The sequence below is a fragment of the Corythoichthys intestinalis genome, chromosome 1 (assembly GCF_030265065.1).
Source record: "Corythoichthys intestinalis isolate RoL2023-P3 chromosome 1, ASM3026506v1, whole genome shotgun sequence".
Taxonomy (NCBI): Eukaryota; Metazoa; Chordata; class Actinopteri; order Syngnathiformes; family Syngnathidae; genus Corythoichthys; species Corythoichthys intestinalis.
The window spans coordinates 63,600,443-63,622,169 of record NC_080395.1 but is presented as its reverse complement, the minus strand read 5'-3'; the positions used below and the strand labels follow the sequence as shown (position 1 = coordinate 63,622,169).

The following is a 21,727-nucleotide window of genomic DNA, read 5'->3' as shown; positions in this document are numbered from 1 at the left end:
TTGCGGCGTATAGTCTAAAAATTACAGTATACTGTACTCCTGACACACACAGACAAAAGGAGAGTAGGAAGCAAGCACGCTTCTTGTCTGTCTTAATTTCAATTCATTAGACTGTGAAATATGGCGGATACTTATAACTGTGCAAACCACAATTCCCTGGTTTATGACAAGTGACCGCAGAGTGTTCATTCATTTAACAACAGAATACAAACAAAGTGCTCAAACCTGCCTGGAATGCCTAAATTTCCCTCAAACATTTTCCTAACAGCATGTTAGTCAAAAGACAAGAACAAAACCAAGTGACAAGAGAACAGAGCTCATTTGCACTGCTTAAAAGCTGATAAAAAAACAGGAGCCATACTTGCTTACAAATGATTGAGCATGCCTGCTACAGTACATTTGAATTCACTACATTAGTATTGAGCATGCCTGCTATATTTAAATGTACTACGTTAGTCACTACAATTAGTCACACTCGCAAAAAAAAAAAAAGGAAACATTACAGAAACATTGACCACCCCCCTTGTACTTGTTCTTCACTGAGAGAGAAAAGAAAGCACCAAATAATAAGCCACAGGCGAAAAAATTATATTGTAAACCTAAACAAAAAAGTGTGGGGGAAAATATAAAACAATTTCCCAACTTGTTGCTTTAATAAGCAACATACAACAAGAGACAAAGGACTCCTACCTTTTTCCAATGTGAATCTTCAAAGCAAATACAGTATTATGTTCTTTTTTGGGATAGTATGCCATTGCAAGATACATTATCCTCTAAAATACTGTTTTTATCTGCTGCCGTGCTGCAAATCACTAGCAATTTCAACATTATACAAAAAGGGAGAGATTTTTTTTGTCTATCTCTAGGTAGCGCCTCCTGGTTTTAGAAGTTTTTTCATGAGAAAAAAAAAGGAATTACATGTTTTAGGGTGCATTGATGCATCAGGGCTGCTACAGCCTAAAGCAATGGTCCACTTTTAGCTGAGTATGGATCAGCTGCAGTGTGAGACGGCAAACACACAGAGAATAACGCGAGTCACAGACAGCGATGCCAAAACCGATGCAATTTGCTCTAATGTTATACACTGCTGGCTAAAAGTATTGCCCCCCTGCAATTCTGTCAGACAATGCTCAATTACTTTCAGAAAATAATTACAATTACAAATGCTTTGGTAGTAATCTTTTATTTTACCTTATCTTTTATTTATCTTTTATTTTATTGTTCATTTATTTTGCTTGCAATGAAAAAACACAAAAGAGAATGGGAAAAAAATTAAATCATTATCATTTTACACAAAACTTCAAAAATGGGCCGGAAAAAATGTATTGGCACCCTTTGAAAAATCAGGTGATGCTTCTGTAATTTGTGTAACAGCACCTGTGGTACATAACAGGTGGTGGCAATAACTAAATCACACTTGCAGCCAGTTAAAATGAATTGAAGTTGAGTCAACCTCTGTCATGTGGCTTTATGTGTACCACATTGAGCATGGAGAAAAGAAAGAAGACTAAAGAACTGTCTGATGACTTGAGAGGCAAAATTATGAGGATGCATGGGCAATCTTAAGGCTACAAGTCCATCTCCAAAGACCTGAATGTGTTAGGGCCTCCGTCCCCTGAGCCCTGCTCCTCCTCTTTGTTTGTGTGTGTGCGTGCGTGTGTGTCTTGATTGCAGGATTGGGCAGATGGGTGAGCCTGGGACCAGGTGCACTCAATCATCGCTAGCAGCCTACTTAAGCCAGTCCCTGGCATCACTTAATCACCAGATCAACTACTCTACTTGACGAGTTTGTGACGCTAGCATTTGCCTTGTTCCAAGTATTTCTGATATTCTACTCACTTTGCCTTACTTACAGATTCTACGTTGCTCGCCTGCCTTGACAACTTACCTGGTCACTCAACAACTGCCGCCTGACTTTTTGGACACAGACCATCTTTATATTCTGCAATAAACATTTGTTAACTCTGCCACCTTGCCTTCCTCTCTGCATCTGGGTCCCCCGCTCACCCAAAAACGTAACAGAATGTTCCTGTGTTTACCGTGCACAGTGCCATCAAAAAGTATAAAGCCCATGGCACTGTGGCTAACCTCCCTAGATGTGGACAGAAAAGAAAAATTGACAGAGAGATTTCAACGAAAGATTGTGCAGATGATGGATAAAGAACCTCGACTAACATCCAAACAAGTTCAAGCTGTCCTGCAGTCCGAGGGTACAACAGTGTCAACCCGTATCATCCGTCGGCGTTTGAATGAAAAGGGACTATGGTAGGATACCCAGGAAGACCCCACTTCTGACCCAGAGACATAAAAAAGGCAAGCTGGAGTTTGCCAAAACTTACCTGAGAAAGCCACAGTCGTTTTGGAAGAATGTTCTCTGGTCAGAAGAGACAAAAGTGGAGCTTTTTGAGAAAAGGCCTCAACATAGAGTTTACAGGGAAAAAAACGAGGCCTTCAAAGAAAAGAACGCGGTCCCCAAAGTCTAACATGGCGGAGGTTCCTTGATGTTTTGGTGTTGCTTTGCTTCCTCTGGCACTGGACTGCTTGACAGTGTGCATGGCATTATAAAGTCTGAAGACTACCAAAAAATTTTGCAGCATAATGTAGGGCCCAGTGTGAGAAAACTGTCTCCCTCAGAGGTCATGGGTCTTCCAGCAGGACAATGACCCAAAACACACTTCAAAAAGCATTAGAAAATAGTTTGAGAGAAAGCACTGGAGACTTCTAAAGTGGCCAGCAATGAGTCCAAACCTGAATCCCATAGAACAGGAGTCCCCAACCTCTTTTGCACCACGGACCGGTGTGATTTGGGTCTTTTTTCCACGGACCAGCAATGTGCGACAGAAAAATAAAGCATATATAAAATAACACGACGGGGCTAAAAACAAATGTTAAGTGCAGGGAAAATATAACTCACCCGCTGAATCAGTGGGAGGCCTGAGCTTGTTTCATTTACAAGAGATGGTCCCATCTAGGTGTGATGGGAGACAGTGAGACACGTAGTGTGTTCCTTATGTCCAGTCTTCTCCGTAACTTTGTCCTGGTTGCCGTCACTGCAGAGAAGCCCGCTTCACAAAGATACGATGTCGGAAATTGTAGCAAGGTTTTCATTGCTCTCGTAGCGACGTCAGGATATTCCGGAATTACTTTAATCCACAACCTCTGTAGAGTTGTTGTCTCAAATGTATGTTCAAGGTCGCCGTCATTTGCGGTCTCTACAAGATGATCCTCCTTTTGCACAGACATGCTTGAATCACTCGGTTTATTAAAAAACGGATCATGAATCCACTCCTTCGCAGTTCGTAGGCCATATATTATGCAGAGCGGACTTGGCGCCTGACAGTCACTTGTTGCGACAAACCCATATTTTAAATAGGATTGTTGGTATTGTCTATTAAAAGAAGATTTTGTTTTCTTCGAGGTTGTAGGCTCATCTTCTGGCTCGTCAGGTGCCCTTTCCCCCGTAAAAAAAATTGTCCAAAGACGTGTGTTTTTCAGTCATCTTCGCTAGTCTGGGGGCTAATTGTTTCCCGTAAAAAACTCATTGATGGATACTGGAAGCGGTTGTTCGCAGTTATTTGGTCTAAAGGTTGTGCTACCAAGTATTAGGTTGAGGGTGCCAATACTTTTGTTCGGCCCATTTTTGAAATTTTGTGTAAAATGATAATGACTTTTTTTTGGTCTCTTTTTTGTGTTTTTCATTGCAAGCAAAATAAATGGAGATTTTACTACCAAAGCATTTGTAAATGCAATCATTTTCTGGGAAAAATTGAGCATGCAAATACTTTTGGCCAGCAGTGTAAATGATTTAATAGCCCGTAGGGCTGCCAACTGTCCCTTGAAAAAAGAAATCGTCCAGTTTATAGAAACAAAAGTACGCGTCCCTTATTGAACTTTCAGGGGACGCGCTTTGTCCCTTAGTATCATCAAACTCGATAATAGTCTTATTTGTAGAACGAATTAATACTGGTATGGTGGTTTACAAGAATATGCAGGGAAACGCATTCACCTGCCTATCCTCCTTTTTGACTGATGAGCTGACAGAATAATAACAATATGAAATTCAACTCATCTCTTTGGTCAAGGTACTGTTGCTATCGGAAGACAACATAAGAGTGTGGGAGATAAGAGGTTTGAGTAACGCGAAAGTAAAAAGCATTTCATGCAATTAATTTGTTTTTTTGTTTTTCCCCGTGTACTCAATTTTCACAAATTTTATTACTATATTTTTGTGTTCTGTCAAATTCATTATATTTAGAGTGATCATTTGTGAACATGTTATTGCTGCGGGGACTTTGAATTCACATAAATTGTACAAATATATATATATATATATATATATATATATATATATATATATATATATATATATATATATATATATATATATATAGTATATCTATGAGTTTGCACTTATTAAAAAAGAAATATTTAAAAAAAGAAAAAAAGGGCCAAAAACACCCACACACATATAAAGGACTTTAGGAGGACCTTAAGCATTAAATTATACAATTTTAAATTTAGCAGGACAGATCTAATTCTAGTATATTTTCTATTAAAAATATATTGCTGATAATTGTTATTTTTCCATGTGCGTATATAACTCAAATATTTTCCTAATTAATTCAGTTTTCAGTAAAATTATTATGATTTCATAATTATAATTTTAAAAAAATAAAAACAATTTTCCCATACAAAAAAATAATTAAAGGGTGACTGTTATCAGGCCAGTAAGTCCTTTTTTTCAGGGAGTTAGCAAGTGTGTATGGCATATCATACAATAAGGTATCCCACAGTGTTTGTGATCAGTTTGTTAGGAAATGCAATCGAAACCCAACAAGTAAACAATTCTTTCAACTGAAATGATGTACTTTCAAATACTGTACACTGTGTGTGGAATTGTGGTCAAATATCTGAAAAAAACCTAGGCCAACAAGGAAAAGAACATTAGGTACTGTATTTTGTTATTGAAAAGTGAAAAAGAGAGTGTTCTCTTTCTTTTCAATCACATGTTTTATCCCAAACAAGACATGTCCTAAAAGGTTCAGGCCCTGTTTTTAGACTGTAAATTTCATACTTAGAGTCATAGTTGCTAGGCATTGGTGTGTTGCCTTAGGGTTTGTGTGGTTACCCCTTTTACAATCAAATGGCCACTTTACTGCAGACATTGAAGGAAAACATAACATTTCGGTACTTGCAGTTTCTGTTAAATGCAATATATGCGGCCGCAACAAAATCACAAAGAATGAAACACTGGTGTGCTATATTTTACATATTAGCCACTGGTACACTGTGGGTGGCCAGAAGATCAAATAAAGACATATAAAGTAAAAATATAAATATTTTTCACGAGATTTTACATAAAAAGGTGGGCACCAAAAGTGGGGAGAATGGCTGAGTGAAGATCCATGTTCACAATGCACGGTTCCCCACTGACATGCTTTGTTTCTTAATTTGTTCCGCTTCAGGTTCAGTATATCATTTGAAGGTCAATGGATGCATTAAACAGCAACATGTCAAGAACACAAGACCAACTACGTTACAGAGTACGTGAATTAAAACAAAACAAAACAAAAACAAAAAAACGGAATGACATAGAAACATTCAGCCATATCTCATTTCCTGTGTGGGGAGCCAAGACACAAACAGACTTACTCTGCAGAGATGTAGCCCCAGGAGTCACATACATTTAGAAGACTTTGAGATGCATTTTTGTAAGTCACTTGCCTCGTGCATTCTGGAGGCGACATGGCTCCAATTCATTTATTGTACTTAAATCTTTATTGATAAAACACTTCACAGTCTGGATGGTTGATCCTAGTGAGTGAATAGTGAATAAGGCTGCAACTAACGTTTATTTTCATAATCAATTAATCGAACAATTAATTACTTGATCGGATAAATGTCACTGTTTTCAATTACCTTCACAATTTACCTTGAAGTTGTTTTAGGCATGTTGTAAGTAACAATTAAAACAAAATGGATGACTAATTCCTTCAAAAATAATATTTTATTACAGCGTCCTGACTTAACTGTAGTCTACAACTGTATCTGTTATCAAAATCGTTGGCAAAAAATTTACTAATTGATTTAATCGAGTAGTTGTTGCAGCTTTATTAAGAATCTAGTTTAGACAGTAAGATGTCTGAAAATTGGTAAAAATGTGATTTGTTTTTTTTCCCAAAATAAAAGCAGATTTTTGCTCATGTCCTACTTTACTGAACAAAAATATCATGAAGAAATCTGTTTGTATGTTATAATTTCAAGAATTTAGACAGGTTTAAGGTGAAGAAGGTCCTAAACAATTAATTGGTTATGAAAATAATTGTCGATTAATCGATTAATTGTTGCACCTCTAACAGTGGACATTTGAAGTTGTAGTCTTGCTTTCGTGCAAAGTCTGCTGGGACTAGTCCAGAGTCAACTGCACTTCTTGCAACAACCAGGACCCATACTGTTAATGTTACTGATGATGGTTTTTACTGGAGTGGACAAAAGTAACAAGGTCACACTTTACTTGGGTTGTACCCCAGTTATGTTTACGCTAACATGAACTTCCAAGATTTGGACCTCATTTATCATCACTGTGTGCACTAAACAGGGCCTGAAATATGGGTACGCAAATTCCTGCGTGATGTATGTGACCAATGAAACAAATAACAGGCCTGACAGATGCATGTACAATCTGCAGCACTCCTGTCCTCAAAACGCGCACACATGAATACAAACAAAGGCCACGTTAAGATGGAAATGGTCTAAAGAAACAATGTAAAATTGACATTTTGTTGTTACTTTTTTGTGTGGGGAAATTTGGGTGCACACAAACGCAAAAGTGCCTGAAACTTCCAATTTTCCAATGTAGTATGCATGCACAGTATGTAGGTGGCAGCACAACAAAAAGTTTATTCGTACATGTAAGCCTTCAAGTTCCTGTTGCTTAGCATGGGAGACGACACTGTTGCCAGATTTGGCTGATTCCTGCCCAATTGGGCTATTTACAAAGACTCGGGGTTGGAGCTATCGATTTTTTAAATAATCGATTAATCTATCAACTAGTTATTTTAAATAATCAAGTTTTCGGATTAGGAACATTTAATGTGAGGCAAAATAAATTTTAGGAGACGTATAACAAAGGCTTGCTAAGATTGCACTTTCAAAATAGCATTAAATGCAAATACAAAATAAAATTCTCAAGTGTTTCTTCAAACTACGCAAAATTGCACTTGCATTTCACAAAAGCAATAAATGCATTTAAAAATAAATTGCAATACCTGAGCTTAGCCTCAAACAGTATATATAAGAAAGAAAAAATAAATAAATAAATGAGGATCTATGTGCAACAAAAGAACAATTGGCTAAATTGCACAGCAAAAGTTCACTGGTTCATATGCTATATAAAGGCTTTTTTTTTTTTTTTTTTTTTTTTTTTTTTTTTTTTAATAATGCTCTTAACAAACAGTTCAAACACATATTCTAAAAAAACAAAAACAAAAACTAACTATACCTATAAACTAAATTATGAATAAAAAAAACAAAACATATTAGTTTAAACAAAAATTATCTTAGGTTTGTCTTAACAGGGAGCAGCTGGATTTGGCCATGTAAAATGAGATATGCCAAATTCATTGCTGCCACTAGAAGGCAGCGATTCCACCCAAACCAATAAAACTAAATTCAAACACTTTAAAACAAACCATTACAACATCACTCTCTTCAAACGAATCTTCGAAGCAGCAAAATTTCGGGCAGTTCACATGGCAATTCTGCGACACCAAGACGCAATGATTGTGATGCAGAATGGCCTCGCCTTTATATGTTGTCGGCAAAAATGGAAAGCAAAGACGCAAACCTTTGGGGCCGTTTACATGGTGGCTCTCCGAGAAGACTAAAAATGTCATGTTTCCATTTATATGGGCCCGTCTCCATTCGAACAATGTTGCAATTCCGCATGAAAACGATGTAGTGTTCATGCCAGGCCCTGGGGGGAGTGCAGATTTACAAGGCGACAACGAATGATGCACTTTGACCCCACCAAAGTTCCTCAGCCTGGAAAAAAATATGCCCGCCCACTCGAAGCGATGGCATTTTTCTTTTGTTCAAAAAGGCACAAAAATGCAAACATTGATCTTATTTGATTAAAAAATATTATTAAAATAGTAAATTAAAGCTGACATTCTGCCATATTTGCTGTTTTTAATGTTTAGTAGCACCGCTGCGCACGCCCAATGTGACGTGTACGAGTGCTGATGGTATCGGCGCGGTGTCCCACCGCGGGAGCCTTTGATATGCATGCGGAGATAGCCCCCCTCATCCCCCCGCAATCAAATTCTTCACTTTGGAGGCTGGATTCATAATTTTTCGTCTTTGCCGACACCATATGCACGCGAGGCAACTCTGCAATACAGTCATTGCGTCTTCGTGTCGCAGAGTCGCCATGTAAACTGTCCCTTTGATTCCAGGCTCCAAAGTGGACGGCTTCGATTGCGGGGCTTGCTCTGCAACCATATAAATGGAAGCTCTCGTGCCGATGATGTCAGCACTCGCACATGTCACTTTGGGTGTGCGCAGCGCTGCTACTAAACATTAAAAACAGCGAATATGGCGGAACGTCGGCTTTAATTTTCTGTTTTTATCATATCTTTAATTTAAATATGTTGAATGTTTCCATTTTTGTGCCTTTTGGAGCAAAAGAAAAATGCCATTGCTTGGAGTGGGCGGGTATGTTGTCTTCCGGGCTGAGGAAGTCGTTGGGCTCAAAGTGCATCATTGATGGGGGTGGCGTGGCTCTGTGGTAGAGTAGTTTTTGAGGGTTCGATTCTCTGCCCAGATGAACTCGCCTAAGTATCCTTGCTCCTGTTGCTGCGTCACCAGTGGGTAGATGGCGATGTAGTGTAAAGCGCTTTGAGCCCCTTGAAAGGTGGAAAAGCGCTATACAAGTATAACACCATTTACTATTGGCTGTCCTGGCATGAATACTACATCCTTGTCGCGCGGAATTGCGACATCGTTCGAATGGAGACAGAACCATATAAATGCAATTATGAAATATGTTGTATTCTCGGCGTGTCACCATGTAAACTGCCCCTTTGATTCAAAGTTTTTTTTTCCTGTGGAATTACTCGAGTTAATCGATCAATCGTTGCAGCACTAGTTACTTTTGACAATATCCTATCTTGAGGATGTTGTCATTTGACCTGGGTTTTTAAAAAAAAAAACATTTATTGTACTGGGCGGATTTTGCGGTGTGCTTGGGCTGGAGACTGTCTTTCTAATCTGGCAAGCCTGGAGACAAATGCCACCAAAACTCAGTTTTGCGATATCAACCGTTTAGACAGCAACGACAGGGAGAAGCTTTGTCAAGATTTCCATTCTCGAAGGTGTTTTCAGATTTCTGCGTTTTCAGCCTCCCAAAGCGAAATCTCCATCTAAACGAAATTGACATCTGAGATGGTTATTTTTAAGATGTCAGGAGGGTTGAGCCACTCTTAAGTTCAAGAAGAATGATGGGGAGCAATTGCTGTTTTGCAGTGCATATCAACCAGGCCACAATCTTGGGGTGAATTGGAACAAGGCCTTAAAAAGCTACATGTCAGTCAAACATTGCCTGCCAGAAGTGAATATTACCAGTGAGAAACATTCACCAAATGCACCTAGATATATTACCTGATAGACCCTAGGAAGGACAGGGCTGACACTGGTCCCGACAATGACACACAGACTGTTCTGGGAAATTGGTTATGCTTTTTAGGAATGAGAAGAAAGACGATTTAGCTGTGTTGCAGAGCAGTATGTGTATGGCAATTTTCTACTCTACTTCCTAAATGATGGGATTTTTTCCTTTGATCCTCGAGAGCTGCTATGAATCAAATCTCTTCTCCGGTCTAACATTACACAAAGGCGTAGGAATAGTGGGGGAAGGGAGACAGAAATGTGAGAGAAGATCTTCGTAGCCCAGCGATAAAACTAAAGGAAGCGAGACAGGCAATCTGCAGGGAGAGAGGGAAAGAGTGTTTGTTTGAGAGAGGGTGGGAGAAAAAGAGAAAAAGAGAGAACAAGAGACCAAGAGATACAGAGATGAAGGGCTTCAAGACAATGCGCTAAAGCTGCAAAAATGAGAAGAGATTATTTATGGCATTAAGAGAGCATGAAATAGAGTTGGATGAGAGGCTTGAAGCATTACTGCACTTTTATTCAGACTTTAAATAACAGCGCCATGAAAAGATTTAGAGATCATTTATAGTACATTAACATACAAATATACAGGACATTTAGTTATGCCAAGCTATCAAAGTATGGGAATGTGGAGTCATTTAAGCACAAAAGGATTTTGGATCAAAAGTTGTCAACCGACAGTCCAATGACCTCTGCATCCGTAATTGAGTCAACTTTCTGCTACAGTACATGATCGACCGATAGGAAACTTTCATGGCACTGCAAAAAGGACTTCACTGGACAATTATTCATGACCTTACTAAGTTTGGTTATTTTCAGAGAAAAACAAGTAAGAGATGGAAATATTACACTGTGTTTTACAATGCATAGTTCTTCGGCATCAACACATGTTTTCATTGTGATGAATGTATTTATCTTCAAAAGTAGTGGAGCAAGGAAGCCAATATATAAAAATTGACAGAAAAAGTAGGTTTGATATCATGACTAAACTTCAGTTTGACACCTTTACTCTGCTGGGTTTAAGTCTGGAGGGTAACTTGGCCAGTCTAAAACCTTTCAATTTGACGACCTTCCTTGTTGTTTTGAAGGTGTGTTTTGTGGGAATGGAGAGATGACTCACTCTGCTTTGTTTGTAAAATTGGAATGGCAACATGGCACTCAGTTTTGCTGTTGTCATTATATTTTTTATATACAGTGCTGGCCAAAGGTATTAGCACTCCTGAAATTCTGACAGATAATGTTTAATTTCTCCCAGAAAATGATTGCAATTACAAATGCTTTGATAGTAATATATTCATTTATTTTGCTTGCAATGAAAATAACACAAAAGAGAATGAAAAAAAGAATTAAATCATTATCATTTTACACGAAATTCCAAAAATGGGCCAGACAAAATAATTGGCACCCTCAGCCTACTAGTTGGTAGCACAACCTTTAGACTAAATAACTGAACAACCGCTTCCGGTATCCATCAATGAGATTCTTACGATGCTCTGCTGAAATTTTAGACCATTCTTCTTTGGCCAAATGCTCCAGGTCTCTGAGATTTGAAGGGTGCCTTCTCCAAACTTTTCAGATCTTTCCACGGGTGTTCTATGGGATTCAGGTCTGGACTGTTTGTTGGGCACTTTAGAAGGCTCCAGTGCTTTCTCTCAAATCATTTTCTAGTGCTTTTTGAAGTGTGTTTTGGGTCATTGTCCTGCTGGAAAACCCATGACCTCTGAGGGAGACCCAGCTTTCTCACACTGGGCCCTACATTATGCTGCAAAATTTGTTGGTAGTCTTCAGACTTCATAATGCCATGCACACGGTCAAGCAGTCCAGTGCCCGAGGCAGCAAAGCAACCCCAAAACATCAGGGAACCTCAGCCATATTTGACTGTGGGGACCGTGTTGTTTTCTTTCAAGGCTTCATTTTTTTCTGTAAACTCAATGTTGATGCTTTTCCCCCAAAAGCTCTACTTTTGTCTCATCTGACCAGAAAACATTCTTCCAAAACGTTTTTTTTGGCTTTCTCAGGTATGTTTGGCAAACTCCAGCCTGTCTTTTTATGTCTCTGGGCCATAAGTGGGGTGTTCCTGGATATCCTACCATAGAGTCCTTTTTCATTCAGACGCTGACGGACAGTACGGGTTGACACTGTTGTACCCTCAGACTACAGGACAGTTTGGATGTTAGTCAAGGTTCTTTATCCACCATCCGCATCCGCACAATCTTTTGTTGAAATTTCTCGTCAATTTTTCTTTTCCATTCACGTCTAGGGAGGTTAGCCACAGTGCCATAGGCTTTACACTTATTGATGACACTGTGCACGGTAGACACAGGAACATTCAGATCTTTGGAGATGGACTTGTAGCCTTGAGATTGCCCATGCCTCCTCCCAATTTTGCTTCTCAAGGCATTAGACAGTTCTTTAGTCTTCTTTCTTTTCTCCATGCTCAATGTGGTACACACAGGACAGAGGTTGAGTCAACTTTAATCCATTTTAACTAGCTGCAAGTGTGATTTTGTTATTGCCACCACCCGTTATGTGACACATGTAAGTAACAGGTGCTGTTAATGACAAAAATTAGAAAAGCATCACATGATTTTTCAAAGGGTGCCAATACTTTTGTCCGGCCCATTTTTGGAGTTTTGTGTAAAAGGATAATGATTTTTTTTTTTCATTTTCTTTTTTTTTTTGCATTGCAAGCAAGATAAATGAAGGCATTACTACCAAAGCATTTGTAATTGCAATCATTTTCTGGGAGAAATTGAGCATTATCTGACAGAATTGCTAGGGTGCCAATACTTTTGGCCAGCACTGTATGATCATTTGTGAGCCCATCCAAGAAGGAATCACTCAGATTTACAGATGAGTTTAGGATTATGAGCACATCCTTTCTTCCTCAAAGCTCCAAGCTTTCCATCACTTTGATAAAGGCTCATCTTTTTCTCATCAGTCTTTAAAACTTTGTCTTATTTCTGCTGCTCTTCCCGCCTGCCCCTCCTTGTTACTAACTAGAGTATTGCATCTTCTGGTGCAGTCTTTGTACCCTTAATAAAAGGTTCTATGAACATTAGCTTGTGACCACTTCAGTCTGACCCTCTAGGGCTGTTGCTGACATCACAGGCAGTTTGATTATAATATATCTCAAAAAATTACCTTTACAGTGCATGTTTTTTCTGTTGCTACGGCAATTTACCATGAATAATTTTCATGTGCATTCTCAGCTTTATTTTCAACCTTAGGTGACCACATCTGACCACAAATAAAGCAATGCAATAAAAAGCTCTCTCTTGTGAATCAGCCTGGTCAGATTAGCAGTGCAACGTGGAGGCGGTAGATAAAACTCACCACCAGTGAGAGTGGCCTCTTCCATGACACCACACCGATAAGCCCAGAAAGAAGAACCTGGAGAAGAGGGTATACAAACAATGTTGAAAGAGCAAACTGATACAGGCAAAAAGGAAAACACATGAAAACAGATGTGTAGATACAGATAAATACACTCATGTTTGCATTTACAGTACACTTCTGTTTCATTTACTTTTTATTGCACAGCACAGACACACAATCAGATAATAACAAATAAGAAACCCAAATCAAACATGACAAATGACTTAATTTTGATGGATTGACAATGTAACCTAATCCCAGAAATACTAAAACTACTACTTTGCCTTTATGTTTGATGTCTCGGTAGCAGCCCTGTTGCTTGTCATTTCAGTCAGGACATAGATCATACACTCAACTAGCTGAGGAACAGTCTTCATATCAAATATGATTAAAAAAAAAAAAAAAAAAAAAAAAAAATAGACTGACTAAAGACAGAGATACAGCTAATCGGTAAACATGATTTCTGAGTCATAAAATGACAATCACATTGTTTTCACCCCTTTTTTAATGTTATGTAGGCAAGTGTAAGTGTCAGTGTCTGTTAGATTCTCTTTTTTCCAGTTTTGTTGGCTGCCTTGTCTATTCGATTTAGTCTTGCTTTTCTTTGGTCAGCCAGTTTGTCAGCAGCGATCATCCTCATTGTCCACACTCTGGTCTAGATATGCACTGCCTAATAATATTTGTACACTATATTTATGATGTGCTTGACATCTCTTCAACTGTAAGTTTGTCTCATTTATATTGCCTCATTAAGTGTGAGAGCCTCGCCTGGCTCACAGGGTTTCTGTATTCAGTCACCACTGCTTAAATTTGATATAATTTGACTGACAGAGAGCAGGCTACAATATCTGATAACATATTCCTGTAATGTAGTGCACATCTGTTTCATATACTACTATCAAAATGTTTGTTTATTATTTAAGAAAAGTGAAACTTATTTTCCATCCATCTTCATCTGCTGTAAAATGTCATCATATTTTACCCACTCATTGCCATTTGGCTTTATTACTTTTGCTCACGTCACACTCAATTTCTGTTTCTTGCTTCTCTCTTGCACCATATCAGTGACAGTATATTGAAGAACTGGAACAATATATGCAGTGATTTCGTCTCCTATCTTTTTCCTCATATTGAGGCACACGAGGACTGTAAATTATATGCAAATGTTTCTTTTAACTCACTCACACGAAGGTACGGAGAGCCTCACATACAAAAATTGCCGTGGAATGATTCTGTATGTAAAATAGATGTAAACATATTCATCACTGCAAATGTCCAAATTACCATAGCTCTACAGAGACCACAAACTGTGAGGATAAATCAAAATGAATTCTGGTGGTAATTATTATTTTGCACCCTTATACCACATTCAATTAATCGAGTCATTTTCTAGTTCTGAGACACGACTGGGTAAAAACAAATACTATCCATGCCAAAATAGAAGCCGCCAAACTTCCCCCGGTCTCAAAATATGCTAAACTCAATGGATCAAATGAATACTTGCAAAGAACTTTACAAAGTGCAAATCAAATTTTTTGAGTTTATCTACTGTAGAGTATCAGTTAAGGGCCCTTAAATATGTAATACCAAGAAATCTTGTACAGACAGCAACACAAGCATGTACTGTATGTAGGGGAATACAGTCTGTGTTTCTTATTGTTTGTGTTTAAAGAATGAATAATGCATGAGAAGCATTCATGTGAAGACGTTGCGCTCGTCAGTCACAAAAGATATTGATCTCTGCGAGAACAGGATTAGCATGATTATTAAACCTGGCCTGCATAAATATGAAGGTATGTGTCATTTCATATGTGGCATTGTAAGCATTGGAAAGGGTAGCTGGGTAACACAACACGTCTTTAGATGTAAAAAATAACATTCATGCAAAGTTCCACTGAAACTGATAATCAGCAAGATCTGTAAATGGATTTGTGCCTGGACCACAGAAAAGCTTTTAGTCTCCAAGGAGTACTGTCAACACGATAATGAATTAAAAGGATCTTGAAATGAATTTTGCAAGGTGGGAGAGGCAAATAAACCACAACACTACATTAAATAATTAGCTAGTGAACTTGGGTATAAATAGAGGAGTAGCATATTTTTTGGGCTCAAGAGACTTGACTATCTGCATCTTAATGTTGGGGCTGGATAACATGTATTTGAAACATCCCTGATGAGTAGTGGACAGACTGCGTTCCTGGGGACTATATTTCAGTCTTGTGTCAGCACCTTAAGCAGCAGAATTGGCTGGCAATTAAGTATAGCCTACATGATTTTGCTGTCATCACACACAAGCATGCACGCACACACGCAGGGTCAGTAATGCAAAGGGTACCTGTGGGGTCAAAGGGATGATGTCAGTGTCATGATCACAATATGATTCTTACAGTATGATTTCTTGTTCTTTTGTCTAAGAAAACTACATAAACATGATGGATAATGTTTAATGTATTTAACAAGGAGTGTATTTGTAAATAAACATCTATTTGTTCTTGGATTTTAAGTGAAGCAAATTATTACAAAGTGAACGGTTTTACACCTTTCCTTAGATTATGATACAGTAAGATAAGGCGGAAAACACAGACAAGACTGAAAAAGCATTTTCTGCACTTGCACTCCTCTTTAAAAGAAACTGCTGGATTTTAAGCCAAAACAACTGTTGTGTTTGATAGAACAATATCTCTATATGCTGCCATAGCAGATTCATGGGACATTGAGCCCCTAAACTATTTTTAATTTAACCGTTTTACCATGAAAACCCCCGTTTACAGACCTCGCGCAACCGTTTTTGTTTCAACCCAGCCATGAAAACAAGGTAAATAATTATATTTATTATTCAAAATGTCTGTCATTTTTAGCATAGAATCATTAATTGATGTCTAATATTTAGTTTAATTAAAAAAAAAAAAAAAACGACTTTAAAAAATTATTCACTTGCATATTTTAAACTTTTAAACAAATTACGTCACAATAAAAAAAATGGCGTCTGTAAAAAAGTCTCGGATATATGCCTCATAACTATCGCTAAATTGGATTGTTTTGTTACTGTTGTGTTTTCCCCGATAAGTTAGATGATAAATAATCGATCCAAACGAATAAAAAAAAAAAAAAAACGAACGGTTAAAAGGGTAAATATATGAAAAAGAACATCTCGACCACTCCTTGATGTCTACGATTTCTGCATCGTGACCCTTGTTATATGACCATGTTTCACCCATAAAATCCCCAAAAAATACATCTGTGGCCATTCACAGCTGTGTCTTGACACTCAGTGATACATGCGACATGGAGTTTTGGATCGAAACAAGGAAAGTACGCGATAATATCTTGTTAAAGTCGTGGCGTCTGTAATTCTGCTCTCACTTGCTCTCACCGCCAGATAGGGTTTTGCTGTTTAAAAAAACTTTTTTTTTTTTTTTTTTAAATGCCCTCCTGTCCAAAATGTTTCTTCCCCAGAAAATTGAGATTTTAAGCTTTCCAATGATGTATCACACATGCATATCATACAATTTTGAAATTTGGCCAAATTGGGGGTCTCAGAGCGGAACTTCAAGTCACCTGAGTGTTTTCCGCCATATGGATTTCCTTTCAGTACACATAAAAACCACAGTAGTAGTTGTCTGAGATTGAAGAATGATTTGATTTGACAAGAGTGAGTATAACCTTTTTTATGTAAAGTGTATTTTTCATGTCTATGTCTATATACAAGACAGAGTTCAGGCACCATTTTCAAATCCTTAGTAAAACTATATTTGATGGCAGGCCACTGCCTGTGACGGGATAACAAGCAGCTTGGCAGATGTAGATATACCTACACACCTAACAATTGAGGTTGCAGTAGTGCAGGTACTGCAAATGGCTCAATGGGCATGTTCAAATGTATGTATGTTCATACACAAATGCACACACACCTGCAGTGCACACATATAGTCCGCCCCCACACACAAACATATATTTTAGGGATGTCACAATATTCACAATAATATGCTATTGCGATATTAAAACTACATCAGTATCTTTGTGGTCTGTTCCTAGTTCAAAATTATGAGCCGTTGCCTCTTAAAATGTACATTTTGTTCAGCTACAGTTGTGGTCAAAAGTAAACATACGAATAGATACAAGTTTGAAGATACAGTAACATCACCTGCTACTGAGATAAAATGAGTCGGGATGCTAAAAGACAACTGAGAACCAACAAAAAGCAGATCTGGCAAATTCATAAGCTTTTGCAACACAGTTGTTAGTGTCCGCAGTTAAGCAGGCTTTGCATCGCCCTTGCTCCAAAAGCGGCATGACTGAATTTTGCTGCTGATCACATAAACAAAGATGAAATTTGTTGAGGAATGTTCTTTGGTTCAAACGATACAAAAATCAAGCAGTTTGGCCTCAATGCCCAGCAACATTTTTGGAGGAGAAAATGTGAGGTCTTTCAACTCAGGAGCACCAAGCCTACACACGATGGTCGTAGTATTATGCTTTGGGGCTGTTTTGCTGGCACTGTACAGAGAGTAAATGTAAAGAAAGTGGCTTATCTTTGTATTTTAAAGATAACCTAAAATCATCAGCTTGAAGTTTGGTTGTTGGTCACAATTGGGTGTTCCAATAGGACAATGACCCCAAACACACATCAAAAGTGGTAATAGAATGGCTAGGATTTACACTGGCCTTCCAAATTCCTGACTTAAACCCCATTGAGAACATGTTAACAATGCTGATGAACACAGGCCATGTCAGAATGCCAACAAATTTAAATGAACTGCACCAATTCTGTCAAGAGGAGTGGTCAAAGATTCCAACAGAAGCTTGTTGATGGCTACCAAAGAGTGCTTAATTGAATTTACATGCCAAGGGGCTTGTAACCATATATTAGCATTGCTGTATGTTTTTTTTGACCCAGCAGATTTGGTCACTTTTTCTGTTAACCCATAATAAAGCAATGAAAGACCCAAACTTAAATATTTCTTCCAATCACTTTATCAGAGAAAAATCTGAGTTGCGGGAATAACTAGAAACTAAAGCAAGCCGTGATAACAGGTTCTTTGTGAGTATACAACCCCAAGCAAATAGTATGGAGTCACCACTCTCTGACGAGCACTCACTCAGATATTTTATTATGTAGAACAAACTAAAATAATGAATTCTTTCAAAAAGTGCAACTCCTTGGCTTTCAGAAACATTAAAAGAAATGAATTAGTCAGTAAATGTTACTTTTATAGAGCAAGTGCAGGGAAAAAATATAGAATCACTCCATTCTGAGGAAAAATATATGGAATCATGAGAAACAAACATAGAAATAACATAAAAACACATCTCTAGTATTTAGTCGCACCACCCCTGGCTTTTATGACAGCTTACAGTCTCTGAGGCATGGACTTGATGAGTGACAAACAGTATTCTTATCAATTTGGTGCCAATTCTCTTTGATTGCAGTTACCAGAACATCCTTGCAAGTCAGAGCCTTGCTGTGGACCATTTTTTCAATTTCCACAACAGGTTTTCAATAGGGTTGAGATCTGGGCTATTTGCAGGCCATGACATTGATTGGATAAGTCTCTTTCCAAGGAATGCTTTAACAGTTTTAGCTCTGTGGCATGATGCATTGTCATCTTGGAAAATGATTTCATTATCCCCTAACATATTTTCAATTGAAGGGATAAGAAAGCTGTCTCCAATTTCAATGTAAACTAGCGTATTTATTGAAGATTTAACCACAGCCATCTATCCAGTGCTTTACCTGACATGCAGCCCCATATCATCAAGGACTGAGGGAATTTTGATGTTTTCTTCAGGCAGTCATCTTTGTAAATCTTACTGGAAAGGCACCAAACAAAAGTTCCAGCATCATCACCTTGTCCAATGCAGATTCTTGACTCATCACTGAAAATAACCTTCATCCAGTCATTCACAGTCCATGATTGCCTCTCCTTAGCCCATTGCAGTCTGTTCTTTTCTTTTTAAGTGTCAATGATGGTTTCCTTTTAGCTTTCCTGTATGAAAATCCCATTTCCTATATGTGATTTTGCACAGTTCTGTACCATACCTTGACTCCAGCTTCTTCCCATTTCTTCTTCATTTGTCTTGTTGTACATCTTCTGTTTTCAAGACATATGGCCTTTAGTTGTTTGTCATGACGTTTGGATGCTTACCAGTACGCTTAACTTTAACAACCTTGCGATGCTGTTTGTACTTGGTCCAGATTTTTTATACAGCTGATTATGAACAGCCCACATCTTTGTAGCGTTACCACCTTAAAGAAGTTTGATTATCCTCTCCTTGGTCTCAAGAGACATCTCTCTTGTTGGAGCCATGATTCTTGTGAATCCACTTGGTCCAGCAGCCTTCCAGGGTGTGATAACTGCACTGTTTTTAACTGCTGACTAATGAGCAGATCTAATTTGATGCAGGGGCCCAATTAAGGAAAGGAAATGGGCTGGGAGTGTCTGTATTTTCTACTCAAAATGGAGTGATTCCATATTTTTTCCCTCAGATTGGAGTGATTCTATATTAATTTTGCTGTACTTGTTCTATAAAAGTAACATTTATTGACCACCACAATGTTTTTTATTCATTTCTTTTAGTGTTTCTGAATGCTAAAGAGTTGCTTTTTTGAACTAATTCATTAGAGACTGGTGATTCCATACTTTTTGCTAGGGGCCGTATGTAAACATTTGACCTAAGGCTCCAACAACTAATTGATTAAATCGAGTAAAATTGATTAATCAATTAACTTTTTCCACCAGTTATTAGCCGTCCCGTTTTGGTCATCGTTTGTGTGTAATGTGAGGCTGCACACGCGCCGCTGATTAGAGGAAGAGAGAGAGAGTTAATTGCTACACTCAGGTTGGGCTGCTGAAACAATAATATTACAAAGTGTCGAGAGTTAGTGTTTTGTGTTGTTAAGCCTGAGTTATACTCCCGCGTTGCGGTGACGGCGTAGCGACTACGGCGTCATTCGACATTCGATAGTTCTGCGGTGAGGGAACGCGTTGCTCTGTAATTCACCGCCAAGCCACTAGAGGGATGTGGCGTTATGTTTGTACGGTTTTGGGGCATGCTTGTTTACTTCCGCTAGTCGGAGAAAAAATAAACAATGCAAGATGGAACTCTTGAAAGTAAATATTCTGCTCATCAACACTGAATAAATATGGAACATACAAATGTTGACGGGCAGGCGACGCAGAAGACGGTTTCGAGGCGGTCTGGCCGACTTTTGATGCCGCACAGAGAGTTTTAGACTCGGGTGGAGAGAGCTAGCTGTGGCGGCTAGCTTCAAACTGGCGTCGAGCACTGCGTTCAAGGTCTGCAAAGCCCTCCAGCCTGATTTGTTTGCCGTGTCCTACAACCAGCCAGTGGGAAGCCATAGCAGATTTCTGGCGTCTAGGGAACTTCCCAAACTGCGTTGGGAGGCTTGATTTTAAGGTTATCATAAAAAGCACCGAGGCACTCTCAATCAGTGATGATGTATTGTGTGTGTGAACTGTCTGTTATTGAAAATTAAAGATCAAAACAACTCTTTTGACACCAAATCTGTGCTTTATTCTTCATATACTTGAAACATATGTACACAGTAAATGATGAAGTGCACCAACCAAAAATACGACATAAAGTGATAAAAAGTTGGCAGTTTTTGGCCGACTGGGTCACCGCTTCGTGTGGCCACTCGATTCCGACCACCCACGTCTCGGTGGTTCTTCCATTTATTTATTTTTTCGATCGCCGACCTTGCCATTTGGCAATCACAATAATAATTTCTTGACGAGACTTGCTCTTCGATGATACTCCCGTCGGCTTGGTCCATTTTTGCGTGTAGAAAACAATGTTTGATTCTATTGTACAATGGCGGTGTTTTCGCGGTAAACCGGAAACAACAGCAATCACAGTCCGTTTTTGCTACGCCATACGCGTCTACGCGACGCGAAGGTTACAAAAATAGAGAGGTGCGCGTCAGGTTACGGCGTAGGGTCGTAACTCGATTCTTCCTTGACGGCGTAGGTCTGACGCGGAAGTATAACTCAGGCTTTAGATCCAGTGTGCCTCCGTCATTGGTGAGTAAATGAAGCCAACTGTATTGTTTGTACTCTTTGTGGATGAGATATTACTACTTAGCATTGAGCGCTAAACTAGTTAGCAATGATGCTAAACAGTGTCTTAAGTGTCCGTTCGTATTGTGTTTTGAAGCATATTAGCACTTGGGGTATTGTTAGATAGTAAACTTGTCTAATTTGTTTTTATAAAGAAACCACACACATACAGTGAACCCATTCATATAATAGATGAGATTCTCCTTTCAACAAAAGCTCCCATTCAAACTGTAAATCATCATACAAAAGAGAGTGCTTTGAAATTTGATTTGGATTGTATTAATTAGGGGTGTAACGGACCGGTCAGCCTTCTTTCTGAAAGAAAGAAGAAAAAAAGTCCTGTGCTAAAGAGAAAAGCAATCCCAATGACAAAGATTTTACCATGTATTTTACAAATGAAATGCCTCAATGAATCATTTTTTTCCCCTTATGAACGGTTTTCAAAAGCTTTATTGGGGGATTTTCTCAAGTTAAAGCGCAACACAGAAATTGATCAATTTAATTGTGTAAGCAGGATCTGTGTATTATTCGTATTATTTAATTACAGGTGTTTTAGCTCATTTCAATTTATTTTATTTAAATGGGCTATTATTTATTTT

General features: G+C 38.4%; 1 protein-coding gene across 1 annotated transcript in view; it reads right to left on the bottom strand.

The window, feature by feature from the left end:
• fam189a1 (family with sequence similarity 189 member A1) overlaps positions 1-21,727 on the bottom strand; it is a 154,416-nt gene that overhangs the window by 50,668 nt on the left and 82,021 nt on the right. The window contains exon 2 of the mRNA XM_057835276.1: positions 13,006-13,062. Coding sequence (XP_057691259.1) covers positions 13,006-13,062 — 57 coding nt within the window. The remainder of the gene's footprint in view (positions 1-13,005; positions 13,063-21,727) is intronic.